The 21,264-nt window shown below is 43.0% G+C and overlaps 2 protein-coding genes across 16 annotated transcripts in view; both read right to left on the bottom strand.

Annotated features, from left to right (window-relative positions):
- LOC111177621 (RNA polymerase-associated protein LEO1-like) overlaps nucleotides 1–4,260 on the bottom strand; it is a 32,848-nt gene extending 28,588 nt beyond the window's left edge. Inside the window, exons 1-2 of the mRNA XM_022579504.2 lie at nucleotides 4,173–4,260; nucleotides 357–454 (exon numbers count right to left, since the gene is read on the bottom strand). Coding sequence (XP_022435212.1) covers nucleotides 357–440 — 84 coding nt within the window. The 5' untranslated portion in view covers nucleotides 441–454; nucleotides 4,173–4,260. The remainder of the gene's footprint in view (nucleotides 1–356; nucleotides 455–4,172) is intronic.
- Nucleotides 447–21,264, bottom strand: part of LEO1 (LEO1 component of Paf1/RNA polymerase II complex) — an 87,042-nt gene continuing 66,224 nt past the window's right edge. For 11 of the 15 annotated variants that reach the window (XM_089907202.1, XM_089907205.1, XM_089907204.1 and 8 more), the window contains 4 exons: nucleotides 20,389–20,524; nucleotides 18,935–19,121; nucleotides 15,641–15,738; nucleotides 6,023–6,262 (listed from right to left, as the gene is read on the bottom strand). In XM_089907202.1, the coding sequence (XP_089763328.1) occupies nucleotides 6,161–6,262; nucleotides 15,641–15,738; nucleotides 18,935–19,121; nucleotides 20,389–20,524 (523 nt within the window). In that variant the 3' untranslated portion in view covers nucleotides 6,023–6,160. The other 4 variants (XM_089907210.1, XM_089907212.1, XM_089907214.1 and 1 more) reach the window with 4 other exon arrangements.

Genomic DNA, 21,264 nt, shown 5'->3' with positions numbered 1-21,264 from the left:
TGAAATTATGCAACCCCTCAATGCTAAGTAAGTATTAAAATCAGAGAAGAATGTCAAATAGTACACACTTCTTGGCACATGTGTAAATAAGAAAAACTTTTAAATCAAAGGTTTTCAAATTATGCATCCTCACAGTCTAGCCCCTAAAGTTTGGCATCAAATTCATTCTGAGCAATTCCTTCCATTCCCTTTAATATCCAGAAATTCCCAACATAGCTAAGAAAGTCACCCATTCGTCAGATGTTTCAGACTGCTATTCATTATCCATGTCCCCTCCCTACATGACCCATCAGCCTCTGAAACTTTTTTCTTAACTTTGAACAATGGGCCCAGTTGAGATTTGTAATTGTACTTACAGCAACAGGCTGTCCTGAAATGGGTGGTTGATTGTCCCCGTCACTCTCTGAAGAAATGTCATCTATGTCTCCAAACAGATCCATGGTCCCACTATAATCTTCAATGTTGGGGGAAAAATGCACAGTATTAATTTCTCTCACTGAAGTTCTTCACACAGTTCTTAGCCCATCACTTCAACATATTCCCAAGATTGATAAACCAAACCTCCACTAAACCATGATCAGACTGGCTCCCTGAGCCTGGCCCTCAGAAGCCTCACGAGAGTGTCTACAGGGAAGGAAAACAGCAAAGTTAGTTGGTGGAAGGCCAAGCTGCTGTGATAGCCAGCTTTCAAGGTGGATCCCAGGGATCCCTGCCTCTGGTATTCTTGCCCTTGTGTGATCCTCTCCCACAGGTATCACGGTTGGTCTATGTGATCAATAGAATACAGCCTCACTTCCAAGGCTCTGCATGACATTGTGGCTTTTTTGCCTTGCTCTTTCTCCCTTGGGTCACTTGCTCTGGAGGAAGCCAGCTGCTGTGATGTGAAGACACTCAAACTGCTGTGGAGAGGCTCATGCAGTGACAAACTGAGGTCTCCTGCCAAGAGCCATGTGAGTGAACCATCTCGGAAACAGATCCTTCAGCCCCAGGCAAGCCTTTAAATAATACAGTCTCAGCCAACATCTTGATTGCAGCCTTGTGGGAGACCCTGAGCCAGTGCTAAACCACTCCTGACCCTTAGAAACGGTGAGATATATTAAATGTTTGTTGTTTTAAGCTGGCACTCTCAAGGAATGTAGTTAGGGAAGGTGGGGGATGGTATGCAAGTCACACAAAATATGTCTACTCTGACACTCCTATCTCCCTGTCTTTGAATTCCCTCTGCACAAAGCCAGGGAAGCTTTGGTATCTCAACTTCATTAAATGAAGGCCACCACTGAGTTTTTTTGGTGAACCAATCAAGTATAGAGCCATGTCCAGCTATATGTCCTAACACATCAATCCAGAATGTATCGATATAAGTGCACCCGTATCAGTAAATTTGGCCCAAGGTATTTAGTGTTTGTCCTTCATCTCACATTCTTAGAATCCACGTCCACACACATTCCCCAGGCTTTTGCTCATATTTAATAGCAAAATCTTGCAATTCTTTTGGTGTGTAAGTTATTTCTTCTTCAGAGTTTGTGCTTTCTTTGCCAGAGTATGATGAGATCCTAGTGATGGGTCTGCTGGTAAAAAGTAGGTCAGACAGCACTCAGCTGGGTGATTCTTGAGGGGAATGCAGACTGCCCCAAGTGATGTTATTACAGCATTTTCAAGCAAGAAGACTAGTTTCACAACCTACTGAATGGGAGAAAATGTTTGCAAATGATAGGACCGATAAGGGGTTAATATCCAAAATATATAAACAGCTCATACAACTCAGTATCAAAAAATCAAACAACTTGATTAAAAAATGGGCAGAAGACACGAATAGACATTTTTCCAAAGAAGACATACACATGGCCGACAGGCACACGAAAAGATGCTCAACATCACTAATCATTCATGGAAATGCAAATCAAAACCACAGTGAGATATCACCTCACACCTGTCAGAACAGCTACCATCAAAAAGTCTACAAGGGCTTCCCTGGTGGCGCAGTGGTCGACAGTCCGCCTGCCGATGCAGGGGACATGGGTTCGTGCCCCGGCCTGGGAAGATCCCACATGCCGCGGAGTGGCTAGGCCCATGAGCCATGGCCACTGAGCCTGCGCGTCCGGAGCCTGTGCTCTGCAACGGGAGAGGCCACAACAGTGAGAGGCCCGCGTACCACAAAAAAAAAAAAAAAAAAAAAGTCTACAAATAGCAAATGATGGGGAGAATATGGAGAAAAAGGAACCCTTGTATGCTGTTGGTGGGAATGTAAATTGGTGCAGCCACTATGGAAAATAGTATGGAGGTTCCTCAAAAAACTAAAACTAAAAAAAAAAAAAAAAACTAAAAATAGTACTACCATATGATCCAGTAATTTCATTCCTGCGTATATATCTGAAACAAAAACCCTAATTCAAAGAGATATGTGCATGCCAATGTTCATAGCAGCAATATCTACAATAGCCAAGATATGGAAGCAACCTGTCCATCGTCAGATGAACAGATAAAGAAGATGTGGTATGTATGTATAATGAAATACTACCCAGCCATAAAAAAGAATGAAATTCTGCCATTTGCAACAACATGGATGGACCTACACGGTATTATGCTTAGTGAAATAAGTCAGAGAAAGACAAATACTGTATGCTATCACTTATATGTGGAATCTGAAAAATAAAACAAACCAGTGAATATAGCAAAACAAACAGACTCACAGATGTAGAGAACAAACTAGTGGTTACCAGTGGGGAGAGGGAAGGGGGAAGGGACAAAATAGAGGAAGGAGATTAAGAGGTACAAAGTATTATGTACAAAATAAATAAGCTACAAGGATATACTGTATAGCACAGGGAATACAGCCAATATTTTATAACTTTAAACGGAGTATAATTTATAAAAATATTTGAATTACTATTTTGTACATCTGAAACTAATATAATATTGTAAATCAACTATATGTCAATTTTAAAAAAACCTTGTTTCCTCAGATATAGGAAGGCAGGCTGCTTCTCACAGGCAAGGCAGGCTCAGAGGGACTAGAAAATTTGTTTTTCAGCTTTATCTGAGTCCAAACAGAAATCCCCATTCCTAGTTTCTTTCTCAATCAATACCCTTTCACATGAGAGACTTGAAGAGGCTGTGAATTCAGTTGATGTTGTAGTTCTGCAACCACACAATTACATGCGTTTGATTTTCAGCTACCTCAGCCCTCTGACTACAAGATATGAGATTCCTTTAGGGCTGTCACAAGTGCTCCCTGGTTCTCTGACCATGACTTGAGCAGAATGTTTGAAGACCTAAGCTTCTGTGAAGTCATAAAGAGAAAGACAAATACCACATCCCTTATATGTGGACTCTAAAATACAACACAAAGGAACCTATCTACAAGACAGAAACAGACTCACAGACATAGAGGACAGACTTGTGGTTGCCAAGGGGGAGGAGGTGTGGGGGGAGAAGGAATGGGAGTTTGGGATTAGTGGATGCAAACTATTATATAGAGAACAGATAAACGACAAGGCCCTCCTGTATAGCATAGGGAACAATATTGAGTATCCTGTGACAAACCCTAATGGAAAAGAGTATGAAAAAGAATATATATGTATGACTGAATCACTTCGCTGTACAGCAGAAACTAACACAACATTGTAAATCAACTCTACTTCAATAAGGTTTAAAAACAAACCAAAACTAACCTAAGCTTGTCGACTTTCTGTAAGTGCTCCAGGGCACTCAGAAGCATCCATCCCACACCACAGTCCTTAGTCATCAGGACTGCCTAGTAAGTGTAGCAGCCGCTTGAGCCCTCAATCACAGGGGATAATCTGGTTCATCATGATGCCAAGGCACCACCAGCATCCTGTTTCCCATTGGTGAGGAGCTCAGACCCAAACCAATCTACACATCTCATCTTTGGGGATTTGCTTCCTGGACTACCCAGTCAGGTCCAAGTTGGGCAACAGAAAACATACCAGTTGTCTACACAGATAGATCTTAATATTTTTTAAAAATTGTAATTAGGTTTAAAGTTGTTGATTTGGTTACAAAAAGTACAAAGAGGACTCCCTAAGGGATCACAGAATTAGCAAATTCAGAGAGCAACTTCCACCCCTAGAGATGAGGGAACAAAGGGGAAAGTTAAAATTATTATTAAACTTACAAACTTACAGACAGGGCCCCTTGGAGCTGAAACATACCTGAGGAAGAGAAGTGTCCAGCTGGTACTGATGTCTCTCGGGAGTACAATGAAGCTGCCTCTTCAAGTCTTGGTAAACTGCAAACCGGACTGAGCTGCTGTGGGAAGAAACTACTGCTGCTGCTGCGCCCCCTCAGAAAGAATGGAGGTCAACAGGAAGCCCCCAGAAAAGTTCTATAAACAAACAGGAAGGAGCAATCTTTTCTTTGTTATTCAGGCTCCCAGTTCTCTCTGGCGCCCCCTAACAGGGGGCAGCTGGCAAAGCTGAAATGTGCTTGCAGAGCCTTGGCTCTGCATAGCCAAGCTCTGTAGAGAAGGGCAGGTTTGGAGACAAGAGACAAGAGCTCAATCACTGTCACATATGTGTCTGCTAGTGAAAAAACAATGTTGCCTTGGAAAGGACAGAGTCAAAATGAAGGCTCTCAAGAGCCAGGCATCGGAGTTTCAACTTGATAAACCAAGAAACAGCAAGGGACTGAAGGTTTCTGAGATTAGGAGAGTGACACAGTGGTGAGATGGGACCTTATTCTCTTTCAGTGTCACTTCTCTATAACCAGGCTTCAGGGTGAGCCTCCCACAAGCCACCCCTCCTAGATTGTATTAACAGGCCTAGTCCGTTCATAAGGGAAAGATTAGGCTGTGTAGAAGAGCACTGTAGAAAAGACAAATACATATCTTAAATATGGATTTCAAATATATCTGCTAATTCTCTGCCATTTCTACCATTGAGAGGAGTCAAATTTCCCTCCCTTTGAATATGAGCTCACATCAGTGACTCACTTCTATTGAACAGAATGTGGTGGATTTTGAAAAAAGATAATACAGCTCTCTTGGGGTGCTCACCGTTGGAACCCAGCCACCATGCTGTGAGAAAGCAGGGCCACAACTAGGACGCAACGTGTGAGATACTCACTTTGGTGAAAAATATAAGTGGTGCCAGAATCTTAGTGATCAAGGTAAATAATATTGCAATACATTTTAAACTCCATGCAAAAAACTCCCATAAACAAAACATCAAAATTTCAAATAAAGAGACAATCTATCCAGTTCTGTACTTGTGCCACTCTTCTCACTTGGCTTACCCTAATCCCAGCCCTGTCAGATCATCTTTATTTGAATTTTTGACATTTTATTCATCATATTTTTACATTAATTTTAATTTTTTAAAATGTTGTATTACGGTATTATTAAACTTGATTACTGTAGTGGGCTGAATAGGGACCCTTCAAAATTCATTATCTACCCAGAACCTCAGAATGTGACTTTATTTGGCAATAGGATCTTTGCAGATGTAATTAGTTAAGATGAGGTCACACTGGATTAGGGTTAACCCTAAACCCATTGATGGGTGTCCTGAAAGAAGAGTGGGATCTGGAGAGACAGAGCGGAGACACAGAGAGACACAGAGCAGACACACAGGGAAACAAGCCATGTGAAGACAGAGGCAGAGATTGGAGTTATGCTGCTACGAGCCAAGGATTACTGGGATCCTCCAGAAGCTAGGACAATGCAGGGAAGGATTCTTCCCTTTAGAGGGAGCACGGCTCTGCCGACACCTTTATTTAGCATTTGTAGGCTTCAGAACTGTGAGAGAATGTGTTTCTGTGGTATTAAGTCACCCAATTTGTGGTACTTTGCTACAGCAGACCTAGCAAACGAATACAATTACGGAGGCTTTTTTGCGCCCCTTTTAAAACTCTGCACCCCAGAAGAATGCCTCACTCGCTTCACCTGGCCCTTGCAAGCCTTCTTTGTGGGGCCTGGGAGGAATTCACTAAAACCTAAGAATTAGTGTAAGGCATTAACAAAATCAGCCTGCTTTGGGAGGGGTCAATTTCTTGAACAGAGACCTGCTTTTTAAATTTTTTTATTACAATTAAAATTACTCAAAAGCAAATCAATTTATTTCAGTCAAAATAATTCATGTTTACATCGTATTTATAAAACAAACTGTACAATAAAATACATAAAGTTCTCACATTTTCTACTTCAATCATCTTCTTCCTCTTCATCACTGATCACGTACTTCTTGTGCTTTTTATTTGCTTTATCATCATCTTCCGCTTTTCTCTTTCCAGAAGGCTCACCTTCCTAAACAGACAAAAATTTGAAAAATCTCAAAGTTCATAGAGAATATTTCTAGAAAGGTTTATCAAAAGTAGCTCTGAGCTGAATAACCCTCTGAAAACCCAAAGATAACATAAAATTTTAATAAGAACATTTACCAGCTGAATAAAACCAGTGGTTAAAGTCATGGCCAGTTTCCAAATCTACAGGTACTAGAGGCATTCGAAATGACCCCAGAGTAATAACAAAACTAACCCTAAAACCCAATTTCAGGCCCATGAGGGCGAGCTAAGCAATTGTGACCCAGTCTCACAGGGGGAAGAAGCTGTTGTACATGGAGAAGAGCTGCAGGAAAGTGGAAATGGGCTTTGCCCTGGGAAGAGTTAGGGCTCTCCCAAAGAAGTCAGCCTATATAACCGCTTGTTCTGCTGACTATTTTGACCATAATTAGGCATTTACTTAAACTTTTTTCTCTACTTGCTGAGCATTTCACTTCTTCGTTACCTAAAAAGCATTCTAAAGACTGTCAATTTTTTTTTTTTTTTTTTTGCGGTACGCGGACCTCTCACTGTTGTGGCCTCTCCCGTTGCGGAGCACAGGCTCCAGACGCGCAGGCTCAGCGGCCATGGCTCACCGGCCAGCCCCTCCGCGGCAAGTGGGATCTTCCCAGACCGGGGCACGAACCCGTGTCCCCTGCATCGGCAGGCGGACTCTCAACCACTGCGCCACCAGGGGAGCCCTAAAGACTGTCAATTTTTTATTATTTATTTATAATTTTATTTATTTATTTATTTATGGCTGTGTTGGGTCTTCGTTTCTGTGCAAGGGCTTTCTCTAGTTGTGGCAAGCAGGGGCCATTCTTCATCACGGTGCACGGGCCTCTCACTGTCGCGGCCTTCTCTTGTTGCAGAGCACAGGCCCCAGACACGCAGGCTCAGTAGCTGTGGCGCACTGGCTTAGTTGTTCCGCGGCATGTGGGATCCTCCCAGACCAGGGCTCGAACCCGTGTCCCCGGCACTGGCAGGCAGATTCTCAACCACTGCGCCACCAGGGAAGCCCAAGACTGTCAATTTTTTGAAATAACTATTTCTTGTTTTGGATGTACTAAAAACTCACAGAATAAAGATTTTTTTTTAATATTTGAAAAAAAGTTTTTGAAGAAATTAAAGGCTTTCATACACAAGTTTCCACCGCTTAAAGTCACATTGTATAATGTTCTAATAGAAACAAAAAATTTGGGAAGTTTTCTAAAAACACTTCTTACAGATAGAATTTGAACAGATCAACATTAAATAATATCAAAAATTGATTAAAATGAAATGATACTAAATATGATACTCCAGAATTGCCTTTAACAAGACTCCTCACCAAAAATAAAACAGGGTGAACAAAGTTTAAAAGTTGAAGTTGGGGAAGGCCAAGCATCTTACTACCCTGTCCAGAGAATGCTTCTGGATGTAGCATACAAACTGGCATAGCCACTTTTTCTGATGCCTGGCCCTCTGAGAAGATATCAATACTATCTCACACTTGTTTCCTGCCTTATTATCCCAAATGCATCCCCACAGACCTGAAGTCATAGGAGAATTCAAAGGGGTAAGTTACTAATCCACAGGAAAAGATCCAGAAGTCCTACTGCACTTACTTCCCAGCTGGCAGCAACAAAGTTACCCCAACAGCAACCCTGGAGGATGGGTCCTGCCCCCAGGCTGTGACAAGCCTCCTTTCTACTTCCCAGCCTTGAGCAAACCTAAACACTTCTCTCCCAACCCCACACTGGCAAAGGCAAGAAGCACATTCACTACTACCACCACTTTTCCTTTATTTTCAGCTGATGAATCTTATCTTAAACTCTACATGCCAGCCTGGTTTGTGGCAACCTTCCCCAAGTAAACTTCAGTGTGTATGGTCTCTTCAGCTCTAAAGTTCTTTAATGGGTTTAAATTTGAGTGAATAAAAGAATAATGGGCATGGTAGGTCTAAAAGGTGGTAGAGCCTGTCCTAAAGGAACCTAGACAGGGCCAAGCAGCTGGGAAGTCAGGAGCCAGCTCAAAGCTCTCCCAAAGAAGTCTAATTGGCACCGGTTCTAATCCACTGTCTCGGGTAAGATGCTCTGGAATTCTGCTCTGAAAATCCTTCCAGGACCAACTTCCCAGGCGGCTACAGACAAGCACAGTAAAGCCCAGCAAAGGCATGCAGGCCTGCTACTCCCAGGACTTAGAAAGTTGAGTGGCAACCTTCAGGAGACCTCATTTTGTGAAAGCAGGGGTGTGGGATTCTGCCTTAGTGAACTTGGCTGGAATAAATCCCTGTGCCACGTAAATGCAACAAATAACAAAAATACTCATATATTAGATGCACACAGGCTGACAGGAGAAGATGACGAAAGAGTAGGACGCGGAGATCACCTTCCTCCCCACAGATACATCAGAAATACATCTACCTGTGGAACAACTCCTACAGAACACCTACTGAATGCTGGCAAACGACCTCAGACCTCCCAAAAGGCAAGAAACTCCCAACGTACCTGGGTAGGGCAAAAGAAAAAAGAATAAACAGAGACAAAAGGATAGGGATGGGACCTGCACCAGTGGGAGGGAACTGTGAAGGAGGAAAGGTTTCCACACACTAGAAGCCCCTTCGCGGGCGGTGACTGCGGGTGGCGGAGCGGGGGAGCTTCAGAGCCACGGAGGAGAGCGCAGCCACGGAGGAGAGCGCAGCCACAGGGGTGCGGAGAGCAAAGCGGAGAGATTCCCGCACAGAGGATCGGTGCCGACCGGCACTCACCAGCCCGAGAGGCTTGTCTGCTCACCCGCCTGGGCGGGCGGGGCTGGGAGCTGAGGCTGGGGTTTCGGAGGTCAGATCCTAGGGAGAGGACTGGCGGCTTGAACACAGCCTGCAGGGGGTTAGTGCACCACGGCTAGCCAGGAGGGAGTCCGGGGAAAAGTCTGCTGCTGCCGAAGAGACAAGAGGCTTAAAGGAGCTCCAGAGACGGGCGCGAGCCGCGGCTAAAAGCGCGGACCCCAGAGACGGGCATGAGACGCTAAGGCTGCTGCTGCCGCCACCAAGAAGCCTGTGTCCGAGCACAGGTCACTATCCACACACCCCTTCCGGGGAGCCTGTGCAGCCCGCCACTGCCAGGGTCCCAGGATCCAGGGACAACTTCCCCGGGAGAACGTACGGCGCGCCTCAGGCTGGTGCAACGTCATGCCGGCCTCTGCTGCCGCAGGCTCGCTCCGCATCTGTACCCCTCCCTCCCCGCGGCCTGATAGAGCCAGAGCCCCCGAATCAGATGCTCCTTTAACCCCGTCCTGTCTGAGCGAAGAACAGACGCCCTCCGCCGACCTACACGCAGAGGCGGGGCCAAATCCAAAGCTGAGCCCCGGGAGCTGTGCGAACAAAGAAGAGAAAGGGAAATCTCTCCCAGCAGCCTCCGAAGCAGCGGATTAAAGCTCCACAATCAACTTGATGTACCCTGCATCTGTGGAATACCTGAATAGACAATGAATCATCCCAAATTGAGGAGGTGGACTTTGAGAGCAAGATAGATTTTTTTTTTCCCATTTTCCTCTTTTTGTGAGTGTGTATGCTTCTGTGTGAGATTTTGTCTGTATAGCTTTGCTTCCACCATTTGTCCTAGGGTTCTGTCCGTCCGGTTTTTTGTTTGTTTACTTTTAAAAAAATTTTTCTTAATAATTATTTTTCATTTTAATAACTTTATTTTATTTTATCTTACTTTATTTTATCCTCTTTCTTTCTTTCTTTCTTCCTATATTTTCTCCCTTTTATTCTGAGCTGTGTGGAGGACAGGCTCTTGGTGCTCCAGCCAGGCGTCAGTGCTGTGCCTCTGAGGTGGGAGAGCCAACTTCAGGACACTGGTCCACAAGAGACCTCCCAGCTCCATGTAATATCAAACGGCGAAAATCTCCCAGAGATCTCCATCTCAACACCAGCACCCAGCTTCACTCAACGACCAGCAAGCTACAGTGCTGGACACCCTATGCCAAACAACTAGCAAGACAGGAACACAACCCCACCCATTAGCAGAGAGGCTGCCTAAAATCATAATAAGTCCACAGACACCCCAAAACACACCACCAGACGTGGACCTGCCCACCAGAAAGACAAGATCCAGCCTCATCCACCGGAACACAAGCACTAGTCCCCTCCACCAGGAAGCCTACACAACCCACTGAACCAACTTTAGCCACTGGCGACAGACACCAAAAACAACGGGAACTACGAACCTGCAGCCTGCGAAAAGGAGACCCCAAACACGGTAAGATAAGCAAAATGAGAAGACAGAAAAACACACAGCAGATGAAGGAGCAAGGTAAAAACCCACCAGACCTAACAAATGAAGAAGAAATAGGCAGTCTACCTGAAAAAGAATTCAGAATAATGGTAGTAAAGATGGATCCAAAATCTTGGAAATAGAGAAAATGCAAGAAACATTTAACAAGGACCTAGAAGAACTAAAGAGGAAACAAGCAATGATGAACAACACAGTAAATGAAATTAAAAATACTCTAGAAGGGATCAACAGCAGAATAACTGAGGCAGAAGAACGGATACGTGACCTGGAAGATAAAATAGTGGAAATAACTACTGCAGAGCAGAATAAAGAAAAAAGAAAGAAAAAAACTGAGGACAGTCTCAGAGACCTCTGAGATGAACACAAAGCTTTCTAATACAGCCATGAATGCAGGTCCCTAAAGACACAGGAACAGGCAGCCCACAGTTATGGAGGAGTTGTCTTCCAACAATTTATTTTTTAGACTGATTGTAAAACTCACATTAGAAACCAGCTCTCAGAGTTTATTTAACCCAAAATATACCTAAGAATATATACAAATAAGGGTGTCTTAAAGTATAAGTGACCAACACCAAGAGTGTCAAGGCTTCCAGGGAAACACATTCAGAATCCCAACCACACTGGAGGGGAAGCTGGGACTACCCTGGTTCCAAGTTGCTGATGGCTCCATAAACAAAGGGGCCTCTAACAGGTAAGGCAGGGCTGACAAGGGGGAAATGGAGGCTCCACGAGGCAGAGCTGGGGGAGGAAAGAGAGACATGGAGAGGAACCAGACCACCAGCACCACATTCTAGGTAGTCCTTCGCAGGTCATCTCTTTCATCCAAGAAAGCTGAGGCCTGGCAGTGATGCCCTTCCTTCCCATTGTCTGCATGTTCCTTTCCACGGCAGTCTTTCCCTTTTCCACAGTTTCTTCTACTACCCATCTTTCCACTTTTGCTGTAATTTAGGTTTTCTAAAGTTTTCACTGCTTACAAAAATAAGGGAGGATAGAAAGTTCTGTTTCTCTCCTTTTTTGTAACTTAGACCCTGTTGGGGAAGGGAAGCTAGCATTCACCCACTTTCATATCTGTTATTTACTATAATACAACTTTACAAGGCAGCGAGCATAAACCCCGTAGAACAGATGAGAAAACAGACTTGGAAATGTGAGATGACTTGCTCAAGGCCATACAAGTAGTATAAAATAGCCCAAGATTCAGTAATCCAGTTCATTCTAATCCAGACCCATGCCCTTTCCCCATATCAAGGAATGCTCTGGTGACAACGGTGGTTCTCCGGGGTGGGGACTTGGGGTCTGAAAACTCGGTTTATCTCAGAGGAATAACTAGGCTCATGGCGTGTGGGTAGGGTTTAGTGTGCACATAAGGAGAGGGACCCAGAGCAGGTCTGACCCCTTTCGTCCTCTCTCCCATTGTGACCCATGCCAGGACTTGAACTGGGGCAATAAGAGGAGGCAGAGGCAGGGGTTGGGAGGTCCAGGCAGAAGTAGTCTCTGTTGTCAGGAAAGGGGAAAGGAGGGGTACAGGAAGACTTAACGGCGAGTATTTGGGTGCAGAAGATAGAGGGTAGCTCCTATAACAGACAGCTAGGAGGCATTTGCAAGAGACATTTTTAAGTCAGGAAGTTACAGGTTTGCAATTGCCCAGACTAGAAGAAGACTATTTGATGGATCACATTTAGAAATCTCATTTCTGAGAATACTAGAAATAAACAGAAGTCCCATGGCACTTTTCAAGTTTTATTCACAGTTTCTGCTTGCCAAAAAATAAAACGGCATCTGCTTAGATGAGGATTCCTGTTTGCCAACAGTTCAACACACTATAAATGCATGATTAAGATGTTTCCTATCTAACTTAAAACAAGTATGTTGCAGAATAATTTAACAATTTTTGTCTAGTTATCTTCCATAGCATGCCACTTTCAAGAAAGACTGGGAAATATTAAATGTTGTAATTAACAATAACGCAAGAACAAAATTCTGTTTCACATGAGAAAAGAGCTCACAGAAGCTCACAGTTCACAGGCCAAAATGATCAAAATACGTTAAAATCATGAAAAACAGGAACACAACAATGTTCCCACAATATGGTAGAACAATCCTTTGAATAACCCTCCCACTGAAAATTACAATGATGAAAAACTATGAACAAACCAAAGTGATGGCAAGAGAATAAGGTGTAATCAGAGACCTAAAATTAAGCAAAAGCAAGAACCCACAGAGGTAAGCACAGCACGAAAGCAGGCTTTCTCCTTGAAGACACTTACCAACTGTGTGAACATGAGCTTAAGGTTTTATGCCTTGCAGGGTGCTGAGGACAGGAGACAAAGGCCAAGTGGAGCAGATTATAGCAGACCCCAAAGGACTGTATCTTTAGTGTTCAGGTGAAGTAGAAATAAACCCAGGCCCATTTCTCTGAGGCAGGGGGTAAGCAAACCTTTTTGGTAAAGGGCCTGAGAATAAATGTCTTAGGCTTTACAAGGCATATGTATGGTTTCTGTTGCAACTAATCAACTCTGTCACTATAGAAGGAAAACATCCATAGACAAATACGTAAATGAATAACCATGGGTGGATTCCTAAAAAACTTTATTTGAAAAAACAGGTGGCAGGCCAGATTAGGTCAGTGGGATGTAATTTGCCAACCCCTGTTCTAAATGCCTGCAAGGATAATTTCTCATCTCTAACATTAGAACTAATTAACAGGGGATTAAAACAAAAAATTTAAAATTTCTAGGAAAATTCATAACCACAAGTCAGAACCCATACTTCCAGTAAAACTAAGAAGACCTTATTCCAAGAATATAATTTAAAGTAGTCCCAAGGTACCTGGCAGAAGCAAATATATACCATCTTTGGAGGAATCCGTCAATCTAAGCCACAAAAATTCCCATTGATCTGAGCTAAGTAAATCAATTGCAGAGCACATGGAGAAATAAGTCATCATGAAAAAGAGTCAGCAGAAGTAACTGGCTGTAAAATCACACATGTAAAGATTTTAGACATTGGAATTCTCAGACATAAAAGACCATACATGTAGGTTTCAAATATTTAAAGACATTAAAAGGAGAAACTGAAAAATATAATTTAGGAGCAGAATTTTAAAAAATGACCAATTAGAAAAAGAAACTAAACTGCTAGAGATAAAAAACTGAAACAAAGTAAAAATTCAATGCAAGAGATTAACAATGTATTAGACAGCTAAAGAAAGAAGCACTGAACTAGAAGGATCTGAAGAACTGTCCTAGAATGCAGGGAGATAAAGACATGGAAAATATGAAAGAGAGACTGAGGCTCTGTCATGGAGGATAAGGTAAGAAGGAATAACATGCATCTAATCAGAGTTTCATGAAGAAAGGAGAGACAGAATGGTACAGAAGTAATATCTGAAGAATTAATGGCTGAGAAATTTTCAGAACTGATGAAAAATACCAATCTACAGATTCAGAAAATCTAACAAATCCCAATCAGGAAAATAAAAGGAAACACTAAGTAAGATACCATAGCAAAATTCAAGAATAGCAAAGATAAAAATAATCTAAAAAGACTTAAATAGGGACTTCCCTGGTGGTGCAGTGGTTAAGAATCTGACTGCCAATGCACGCGACACAGGTGCAAGCCCTGGCCCAAGAAGATCCCACATGCCGCAGAGCAACTAAGCCCTTGTGCCACAACTACCGAGCCTGCGCTCTAAAGCCCGTGAGCCACAACTACTGAAACCAGCACACCTAGAGCCCGTGCTCTGCAACGAGAGAAGCCACCGCAATAAGCCCACGCACCACAACGAAAAGCAGACCCTGCTCACCACAACTAGAGAGAGCCCGCGCACAGCAACAAAGACCCAACGCAGCCAAAAATTAATTAATTAATTAATTAAAAATAAAATAAATAAAAAGACAAAATAAGTAGGCCATGGGGATGTGATGTACAGCAGAGTGACTATAGTTAATAATACTGTATTGTGGCCTTCCCTGGCAGTACAGTGGTTAAGAATCCGCCTGCCAACGCAGGGGACATGGGTTTGAGCCCTGGTCCGGGAAGATCCCACATGCCACAGAGCAACTAAGCCCATGTGCCACAACTACTGAGCCTGCGCTCTAGAGCCTGCGTGCCACAACTACTGAAGCTTGCGTGCCTAGAGCCTGTGCTCCACAACGGGAAGCCACCTCAATGAGAAGCCCATGCACCGCAACGAAGAGTAGCCCCCGCTCGCCACAACTAGACAAAGCCCACGTGCAGCAACAAAGACCCAACACAGCCAAAAATAAATAAATACTGTATTGTACAATTTAAAGTTGCTAAGAGCATAGATCTTAAAAGTTCTCATCACAAGGAAAAACATATAACTATAACTAAACATATAACTATTGTGGTGTGATCATTTTGCAATATATACATGTATCGATCAAATCTTTATGTTGTATACCTGAAACTAATATACTGTTATATAATGTTACATATCAATTATATTTTGAAAAAAGACTTAAAATTTCTCAGCACCTGTACTCTTATAATTTGAAAAGGATACTGTCAAAAACATAAGTTAAAATTCCTTTGGAAATTTATTATTTCAATAATAGATGGAAATTTATTTTCTTGAATTACTCAATACTATTTCAAATATGAGTTCATCCAAATAAAAAGAAAACAGATTTTTCTACCATAAGAATTATTTCTGTAATTTAAAAAATATATTGAAAATAAACAAAAAGAGAAAAAGAAAGAAGAGATACATGCTCTGATCTACCCACACTAATGATTTCTAGTTCTCTAGTCCAGCCTTGGTATCTCAGGGCCATGTGTCTTCTCCCAGGCCTTTCCATCTACCTGGCATGCCCACCCTGGCTGGTTTGCCCTGCACACCTACCATTATTCCTTCAACACCCAACGAGAGGTCTCCTTCTCTGAGCAGAGGTATCAGACCCTCCTCTGGGCCACCCCTAGTCCTGTTACTGGATTTATCTCTCTGAGCTTCAGTGAAGTGTGTAGACATCTATCTGTGCTCCTGGGCTGTGAGCTCCTCTTCATTCCAGGAGTTGACTTGTAGGTACAGGGTAAACCTCTAGAATTGAATAAATTTGGTTTACCTCATCACTGGTGAGTTTCTTTGCTTTGAGTAATCTTTGAGCCTTATCTTCTTCTGATCCCTCATCACTGTCTGATGAATAGATTCTGGCTCGTTCCTCTGAAAGCAAAGGAAGAAGATTTGTAAGTGACTTTCAAAGACAATGATCCATTCATTCCCGGATTTTTCTTCTGATGAATATCTTTAGTTCCTTTGTACATTTTTTCCAGAGGAAACAAATAATTAAAAGTTTTTAAAACTTAAAGGTAAATGTGGGCTTCCCTGGTGCTGCAGTGGTTAGGAATCTGCCTGCCGGTGCAGGGGACACAGGTTCGAGCCCTGGTCCGGGAAGATCCCACATGCCACGCAGCAACGGAGCCCGTGCACCACAACTACTGAACCTGCGCTCTAGAGCCAAGAGCCACAACTACTGAGCCTGCGTGCCACAACTACTGAAGCCTATGTGCCTAGAGCCCGTGCTCCGCAACAAGAGAGGCCACCGCAATGAGAAGCCCACGCACGGCAACGAAGCGTAGCCCCCGCTTGCCGCAACTAGAGAAAGCCCACGCACAGCAAGAGCCAATGCAGCCAAAGATAAATAAATAAAAATAAATTTATTTTTTAAATAAAGGTAAATGTAAGTTTAGATATGTTGAAGTGAAGCACTTATCCTCTCAAATACAAGAATGGTTCATCTGACCACTTTTTTTTTGGTATCTGACCACTTTTAAATATTAAAAAGGCTTGTGCAAGCTGATTAAAGAGACAGACACCACTATTTCCAAATAAGTTTTTAAAGTCTGAGTCATTCTTTTATCAGGGTAACAGTTAATTCCAAAATAGTTTTAAAGATAAAAGCAAGAGGTGGGGGCTTCCCTGGTGGCGCAGTGGTTGAGAGTCCACCTGCCGATGCAGGGTACACGGGTTCGTGCCCCGGTCCGGGAAGATCCCACATGCCGCGGAGCACCTGGGCCCGTGAGCCATGGCCGCTGGGCCTGTGCACCTGGAGCCTGTGCTCCGCAACGGGAGAGGCCACAGCAGTGAGAGGCCCGCGTACCGCAAAAAAAAAAAAAAAAAAGCAAGAGGTGGTTTCCTGGTCCTGTAAAGACGGTTTGTTGTCAAGTGGACATTTCAAAGGGAGATGGAGATGAATAACAGCCTGTGCTGATGCCCCAGCCCAGGTGCAGGTAGAATAAGAACAGCTGATGTTAGACCAACCCCCTCACCTCAGAACCCAATGCTCTCCCCTTATCCCCACTCCCTGCCTATCTGACTATTGGACAGAACTGATCACTAATGAACTTCTCCATTAGGTTTTTAATCACTGGGAAACTGAATATTATATAACTCTCCCTTAAAAAATGTTCAATTTTTTCATTTTTATTTAGTGTATATGTGATTTATTTCCACAGTTAATATTTTCTGTGGGAAATCTGCACTAACAAAAAAATAAAAATAAAAGGTCTCTGTACTATAGTCCCAAAATAAATAAAATGCAGTTGCTGTGAAAAAGGAGAAGAGAGTTTCACAGGATGGTCAGAGAAAGGGAAAATTGGGTGTTCTTATAATTTATCATTCTAACAGGGCAAAACCAGGAACATGGTCACTCGAGGTATACCTTACATTGTACAGTGATTCCCAAATCTCTATCAAAGCTAACCTGGGGGGGATTAGATCCTCATTTTACAGATGGGGAACTCAGTATTCAGAGACATGGAGTCACTTGCCCAAAGCCGATGAGTGGTAAGAACAATGACAATAGTTTGGGGTAACATTTATTTAGTACTTGTTATATGCCAAGGGCTAGATGATGTACTTTATATGTATTATGTCATTCGATTCTCAAAACAACCTCATCATGGTATAAATACTATTACTAATAGGTTGTTCTTTTCTTGATAAGGGTAATAGAAAAGAGGTGCTATAACTTTCCAAAAGTCATCTAACTAAAAAGTAAGAGAGTTGGGAATTCCCTGGTGGTTCAGTGGTTAGGACTCCGTGCTTTCACTGCTGAGGGTGTGGGTTTGATCCCTGGTTGGGGAACTAAGATCCCGCAGGTCGTGTAGTGCGGCCAAAAACAAAACAAAACAAAACAAAAAGTGGCAGAGCTGAGTCCAGCCTAGGTCTTCCATCTTCAGGTTCAGTTTGCTTTTTTAAGCATGACATCTTGCTGCAGGCTGTGGGGAAAGTTCTGGAGACAGACACATCAGAAGTCAGATCGCCTTGGTTCAAGAACTGTCCACGTACCAACTATGTGTCTTTGGGCAAGCCACTCAACCTCTCAAAGTCTCCATTTCCTCAGTAAGAACAAGACAAAAATGGACCTTGAGGCATTATGCTAAGTGAAATAAGTCACACAGAGAAAGATGAACACTGCGTGATCTCACTTGTATGAAGGATGTGAAAAAAAGGAAAACAAAAAACCAAGCTCATAGATACAGAAAACGGATTAGTAGTTGCCTGAGGTGTGGTGTGGAGGGTGGAGGAAAGGGTGAAGGGAGTCAAATGGTAGGAGCTCCAGTTAGAAGATAAATCAGTCATGGGCATGTAATGTACAGTGTGGTGACTAAAGGTAATAACACTGTACTGTATATTTAAAAGTTGCTGAGAGAGCAGACTTTAAAAGTTCCCATCACAAGAAAAAAAATTCCGTAACTATCTTTGGTGGCAGAAGTTAACTAGACTTATTATGGTGATCATTTCACAATATATACAGATACCGAATCATTAGGTTGTACACCTGAAACTAATATAATTAGTTTAGTAATCAATTTTTTTAAAAAAGAACAAGACAATACTAGTAACTGGGTCTTAACATTGTCATGAGGATCCAATAGGATGCATGTTTGAGTATTTGCCTGGGATTCAGTATGTGCTGAATAAATGTTAACCATTATAAATTATTGGTACTTGTGAAAGAAGGGTATATGCAATGGAGAACTTTGAAAGAAAACACATGTACTCGCTGAAAAACTGAACTTCCTGATTCTTAAAACCTGAACTTCTTGATTCTTAACTAGTAATTTAAAAAGTTGAGAGAAGTTCCAAATATAATCGGCAGACTTTCAAATCAGAAAGCAGAAGCTCAAAGGATGAGTCTGAAAGCGAGAGGGCACAGGCAGCTTCTGCCCTTCCAGGCTGACCTGAAAGGATTCCACAATGAGTCTTTAGCTCTTTAGACCTCAAAATGTCTCACTCATTAACACTGGTTCCTTAAAAATGAAATGTCCAGTGACTGAGCATTCATAGTATGCTCAATGCAAAGATAAATTCCTGGACCCTGACATGATGACATTTAATTTCTGCCCAAACTCACCTCGAATGCCCCCTTTGTACCGGTTTTTAATGGCAGCCAAGCTGATGGACTCCTCACCTTCCTCCTCCTCATCATATCGATCAGGTTCTAGGTAGCTAGCACTCAGCCCCCGCTGGTGCTGCTTCTCTCTCATGCGGCGCTGCTGAGATTCCCTACGAATAGAAGCCCTCAAACGTTCTTCTTCTTTCTGTAAAGAAGCAAATAAATTACTGAACTTTAAAACAAAAAATGAACTCACTTAGTGCCCCCTTGAAACTACTTTACTGTAAAGAACACGTAAATGCCTCGCCCAGGACAACACCAGTTCCTATGTCCTCAGGGTACAGTTCTCTCCATTTTACACCTCTGTTACCACACATGGTCATCATCTTGTGCAGTTCGAAGGCGTGAAGACAACACAGGGTGAAGAGGCAAAGGCTCCCTCCCTCACACCAACCGCCCCATCAGAAGTGGCACCGGCACAGCCTTGGGAGATGCAGCGTCCCCTGTGCTGCCAGGCAGAGCCCAGAGTGCGGCGACCAGCCTGAGGAACCTCGTTCATGCCCAGTGGACGCCTGAGGGAGGCGGGTTCTCTTCACCCCTGAGACAGACACCCGACTTGCCCAGGCTCCACCAAACTACCATGGTGCCCACATATTCCAGTCTGGGGCCCTCAACCCAGAGAGCTCCCCACAGCTCCTGATGGCAGGATGGGGAGGTTCTGGTGGGGAGGGTCCCTGAGCCCCAAAGCAGAGCCTTCATTCCCTTCCATCTGCCTGGCTTCTACACATTGGGGTTCACTAGGCAGAGCCAGGGTATGAGAAGTCAGGGATATTCTGGCGTTTCTTTGATTCCTCATTTAATTGCTTTATTACTGCATACAACTCTAATTCTGTTGCTGGACACTGTTTCATTAAATAGCATGTGGTTGTGCTGAGTATAGAGTAAAAATCACTGTCAGTAGAATAGGGATTAAGAACAAGCTAGCTGATTCCTTGTGCATTTCCATGCAAGCTGGGGATGTGAAGGAGGGCTTGGGGCATCTCTCAATGTGGTCCTGGAGTCTTCAAAGTCCCTCCAGCTCCCCTACCTTCAGGAGAAAAGGGGGGAAACTTCTTGTCTATTTATATTCTACCTAGACCAAATCTCTCGAGCATTTCCACTGATTTTTGACATGGACTCTAAACCAGACATAGATGATTTAATCATCCTTGAAATTGTCTGTGAAAGTTCAGATTCTTTCAGTCATCTGTTTGCCAAACTCTCAGGACCTGGTGGGAGAGAACCCAAGCCAGGGTTTGTTTTAGGACTATCACCCTATTACCCATTTGCCAAATGCTTAGGAAATGAAACCAGCTCCGTGTTCATGCCAGCTGGAAGGATAAACAGTGGGTCAATAGGAGATGATTAACAACATTTTAGGAAATGCTATTCTTAATATTCCAAAATTCCAGGATAAACCTCAGCCAACATACCTTAATCATCTCTGTGCGCTGGCATTCAGGATCACGACCAGCCATTGGTAAGATTCTAATCTTCTGTGTCTTTGAACATCTATCTGCAAGTGACAGGGTCATCTTTCTATGTGTGGCACTGTCTGTAGAGTGAGGTCTGCAAGAAATGAACAAAAATACCTCATTGTTTAGCAAATACATTTGTGAGCCAGTCAGATCAACATCAAAGGAGGCCAGTGACCATTTCCTATTCTCTAGAAAAAAATAGGCAGGGACACAAAACAATATACTTGATGGGGATTCTGAACTTTCTTCATTCTGTAGCTTACTAAAACATTCTTATCTCACAAGTAAAGTAAAATACGGAAAGCTGGAGTAAAAAAGGTTTGCACAGCACAATTACCCTCTAGAAGCAGTAAATGGATGGGCTTAAGCAGCATTTACTGAATACTAAGTGCCAAGCACTGTACATGACTTCATTGTCACAGCTCCTCTATGAGATAATTATTACATTTTATATATTAGGAAACTGAGGCAAGGAAAGGTTGAGAAAGTTACACAAGGTCATGCAAGTGGAAATGGGACTCAGATACAGGTCTATCTGATTCCAAAGCCTATAATCTTGACCATTACAATTTTCAAACTGTAAGTCATAACCAAGAATATTGTGCCCTCTCCAAAGATAAGCATTACCCAAGGAGGATGGTCTGCTTAGAATCAAGAAAAGAAAAACAGGAATGTTTCATTGTAGTGCCTACGTTGCCTAGACAAGGGGGATACTCTCGATAGCTGACCTGAGTATCCTGGGCTGCTTGGGGGACACATCCTTGGAGAGGTAATGGATGCAGCAGCCTAAAGAACAAGATGACCTCAGCCTTCACACCCACCAACTCACTG

The sequence above is a fragment of the Delphinapterus leucas genome, chromosome 2, assembly GCF_059928025.1.
Source record: "Delphinapterus leucas isolate spDelLeu-1000000601 "Yukka" chromosome 2, BTC_Dleu_Yukka2, whole genome shotgun sequence".
NCBI lineage: Eukaryota > Metazoa > Chordata > Mammalia > Artiodactyla > Monodontidae > Delphinapterus > Delphinapterus leucas.
This window is presented reverse-complemented; position numbering and strand designations above follow the sequence as displayed.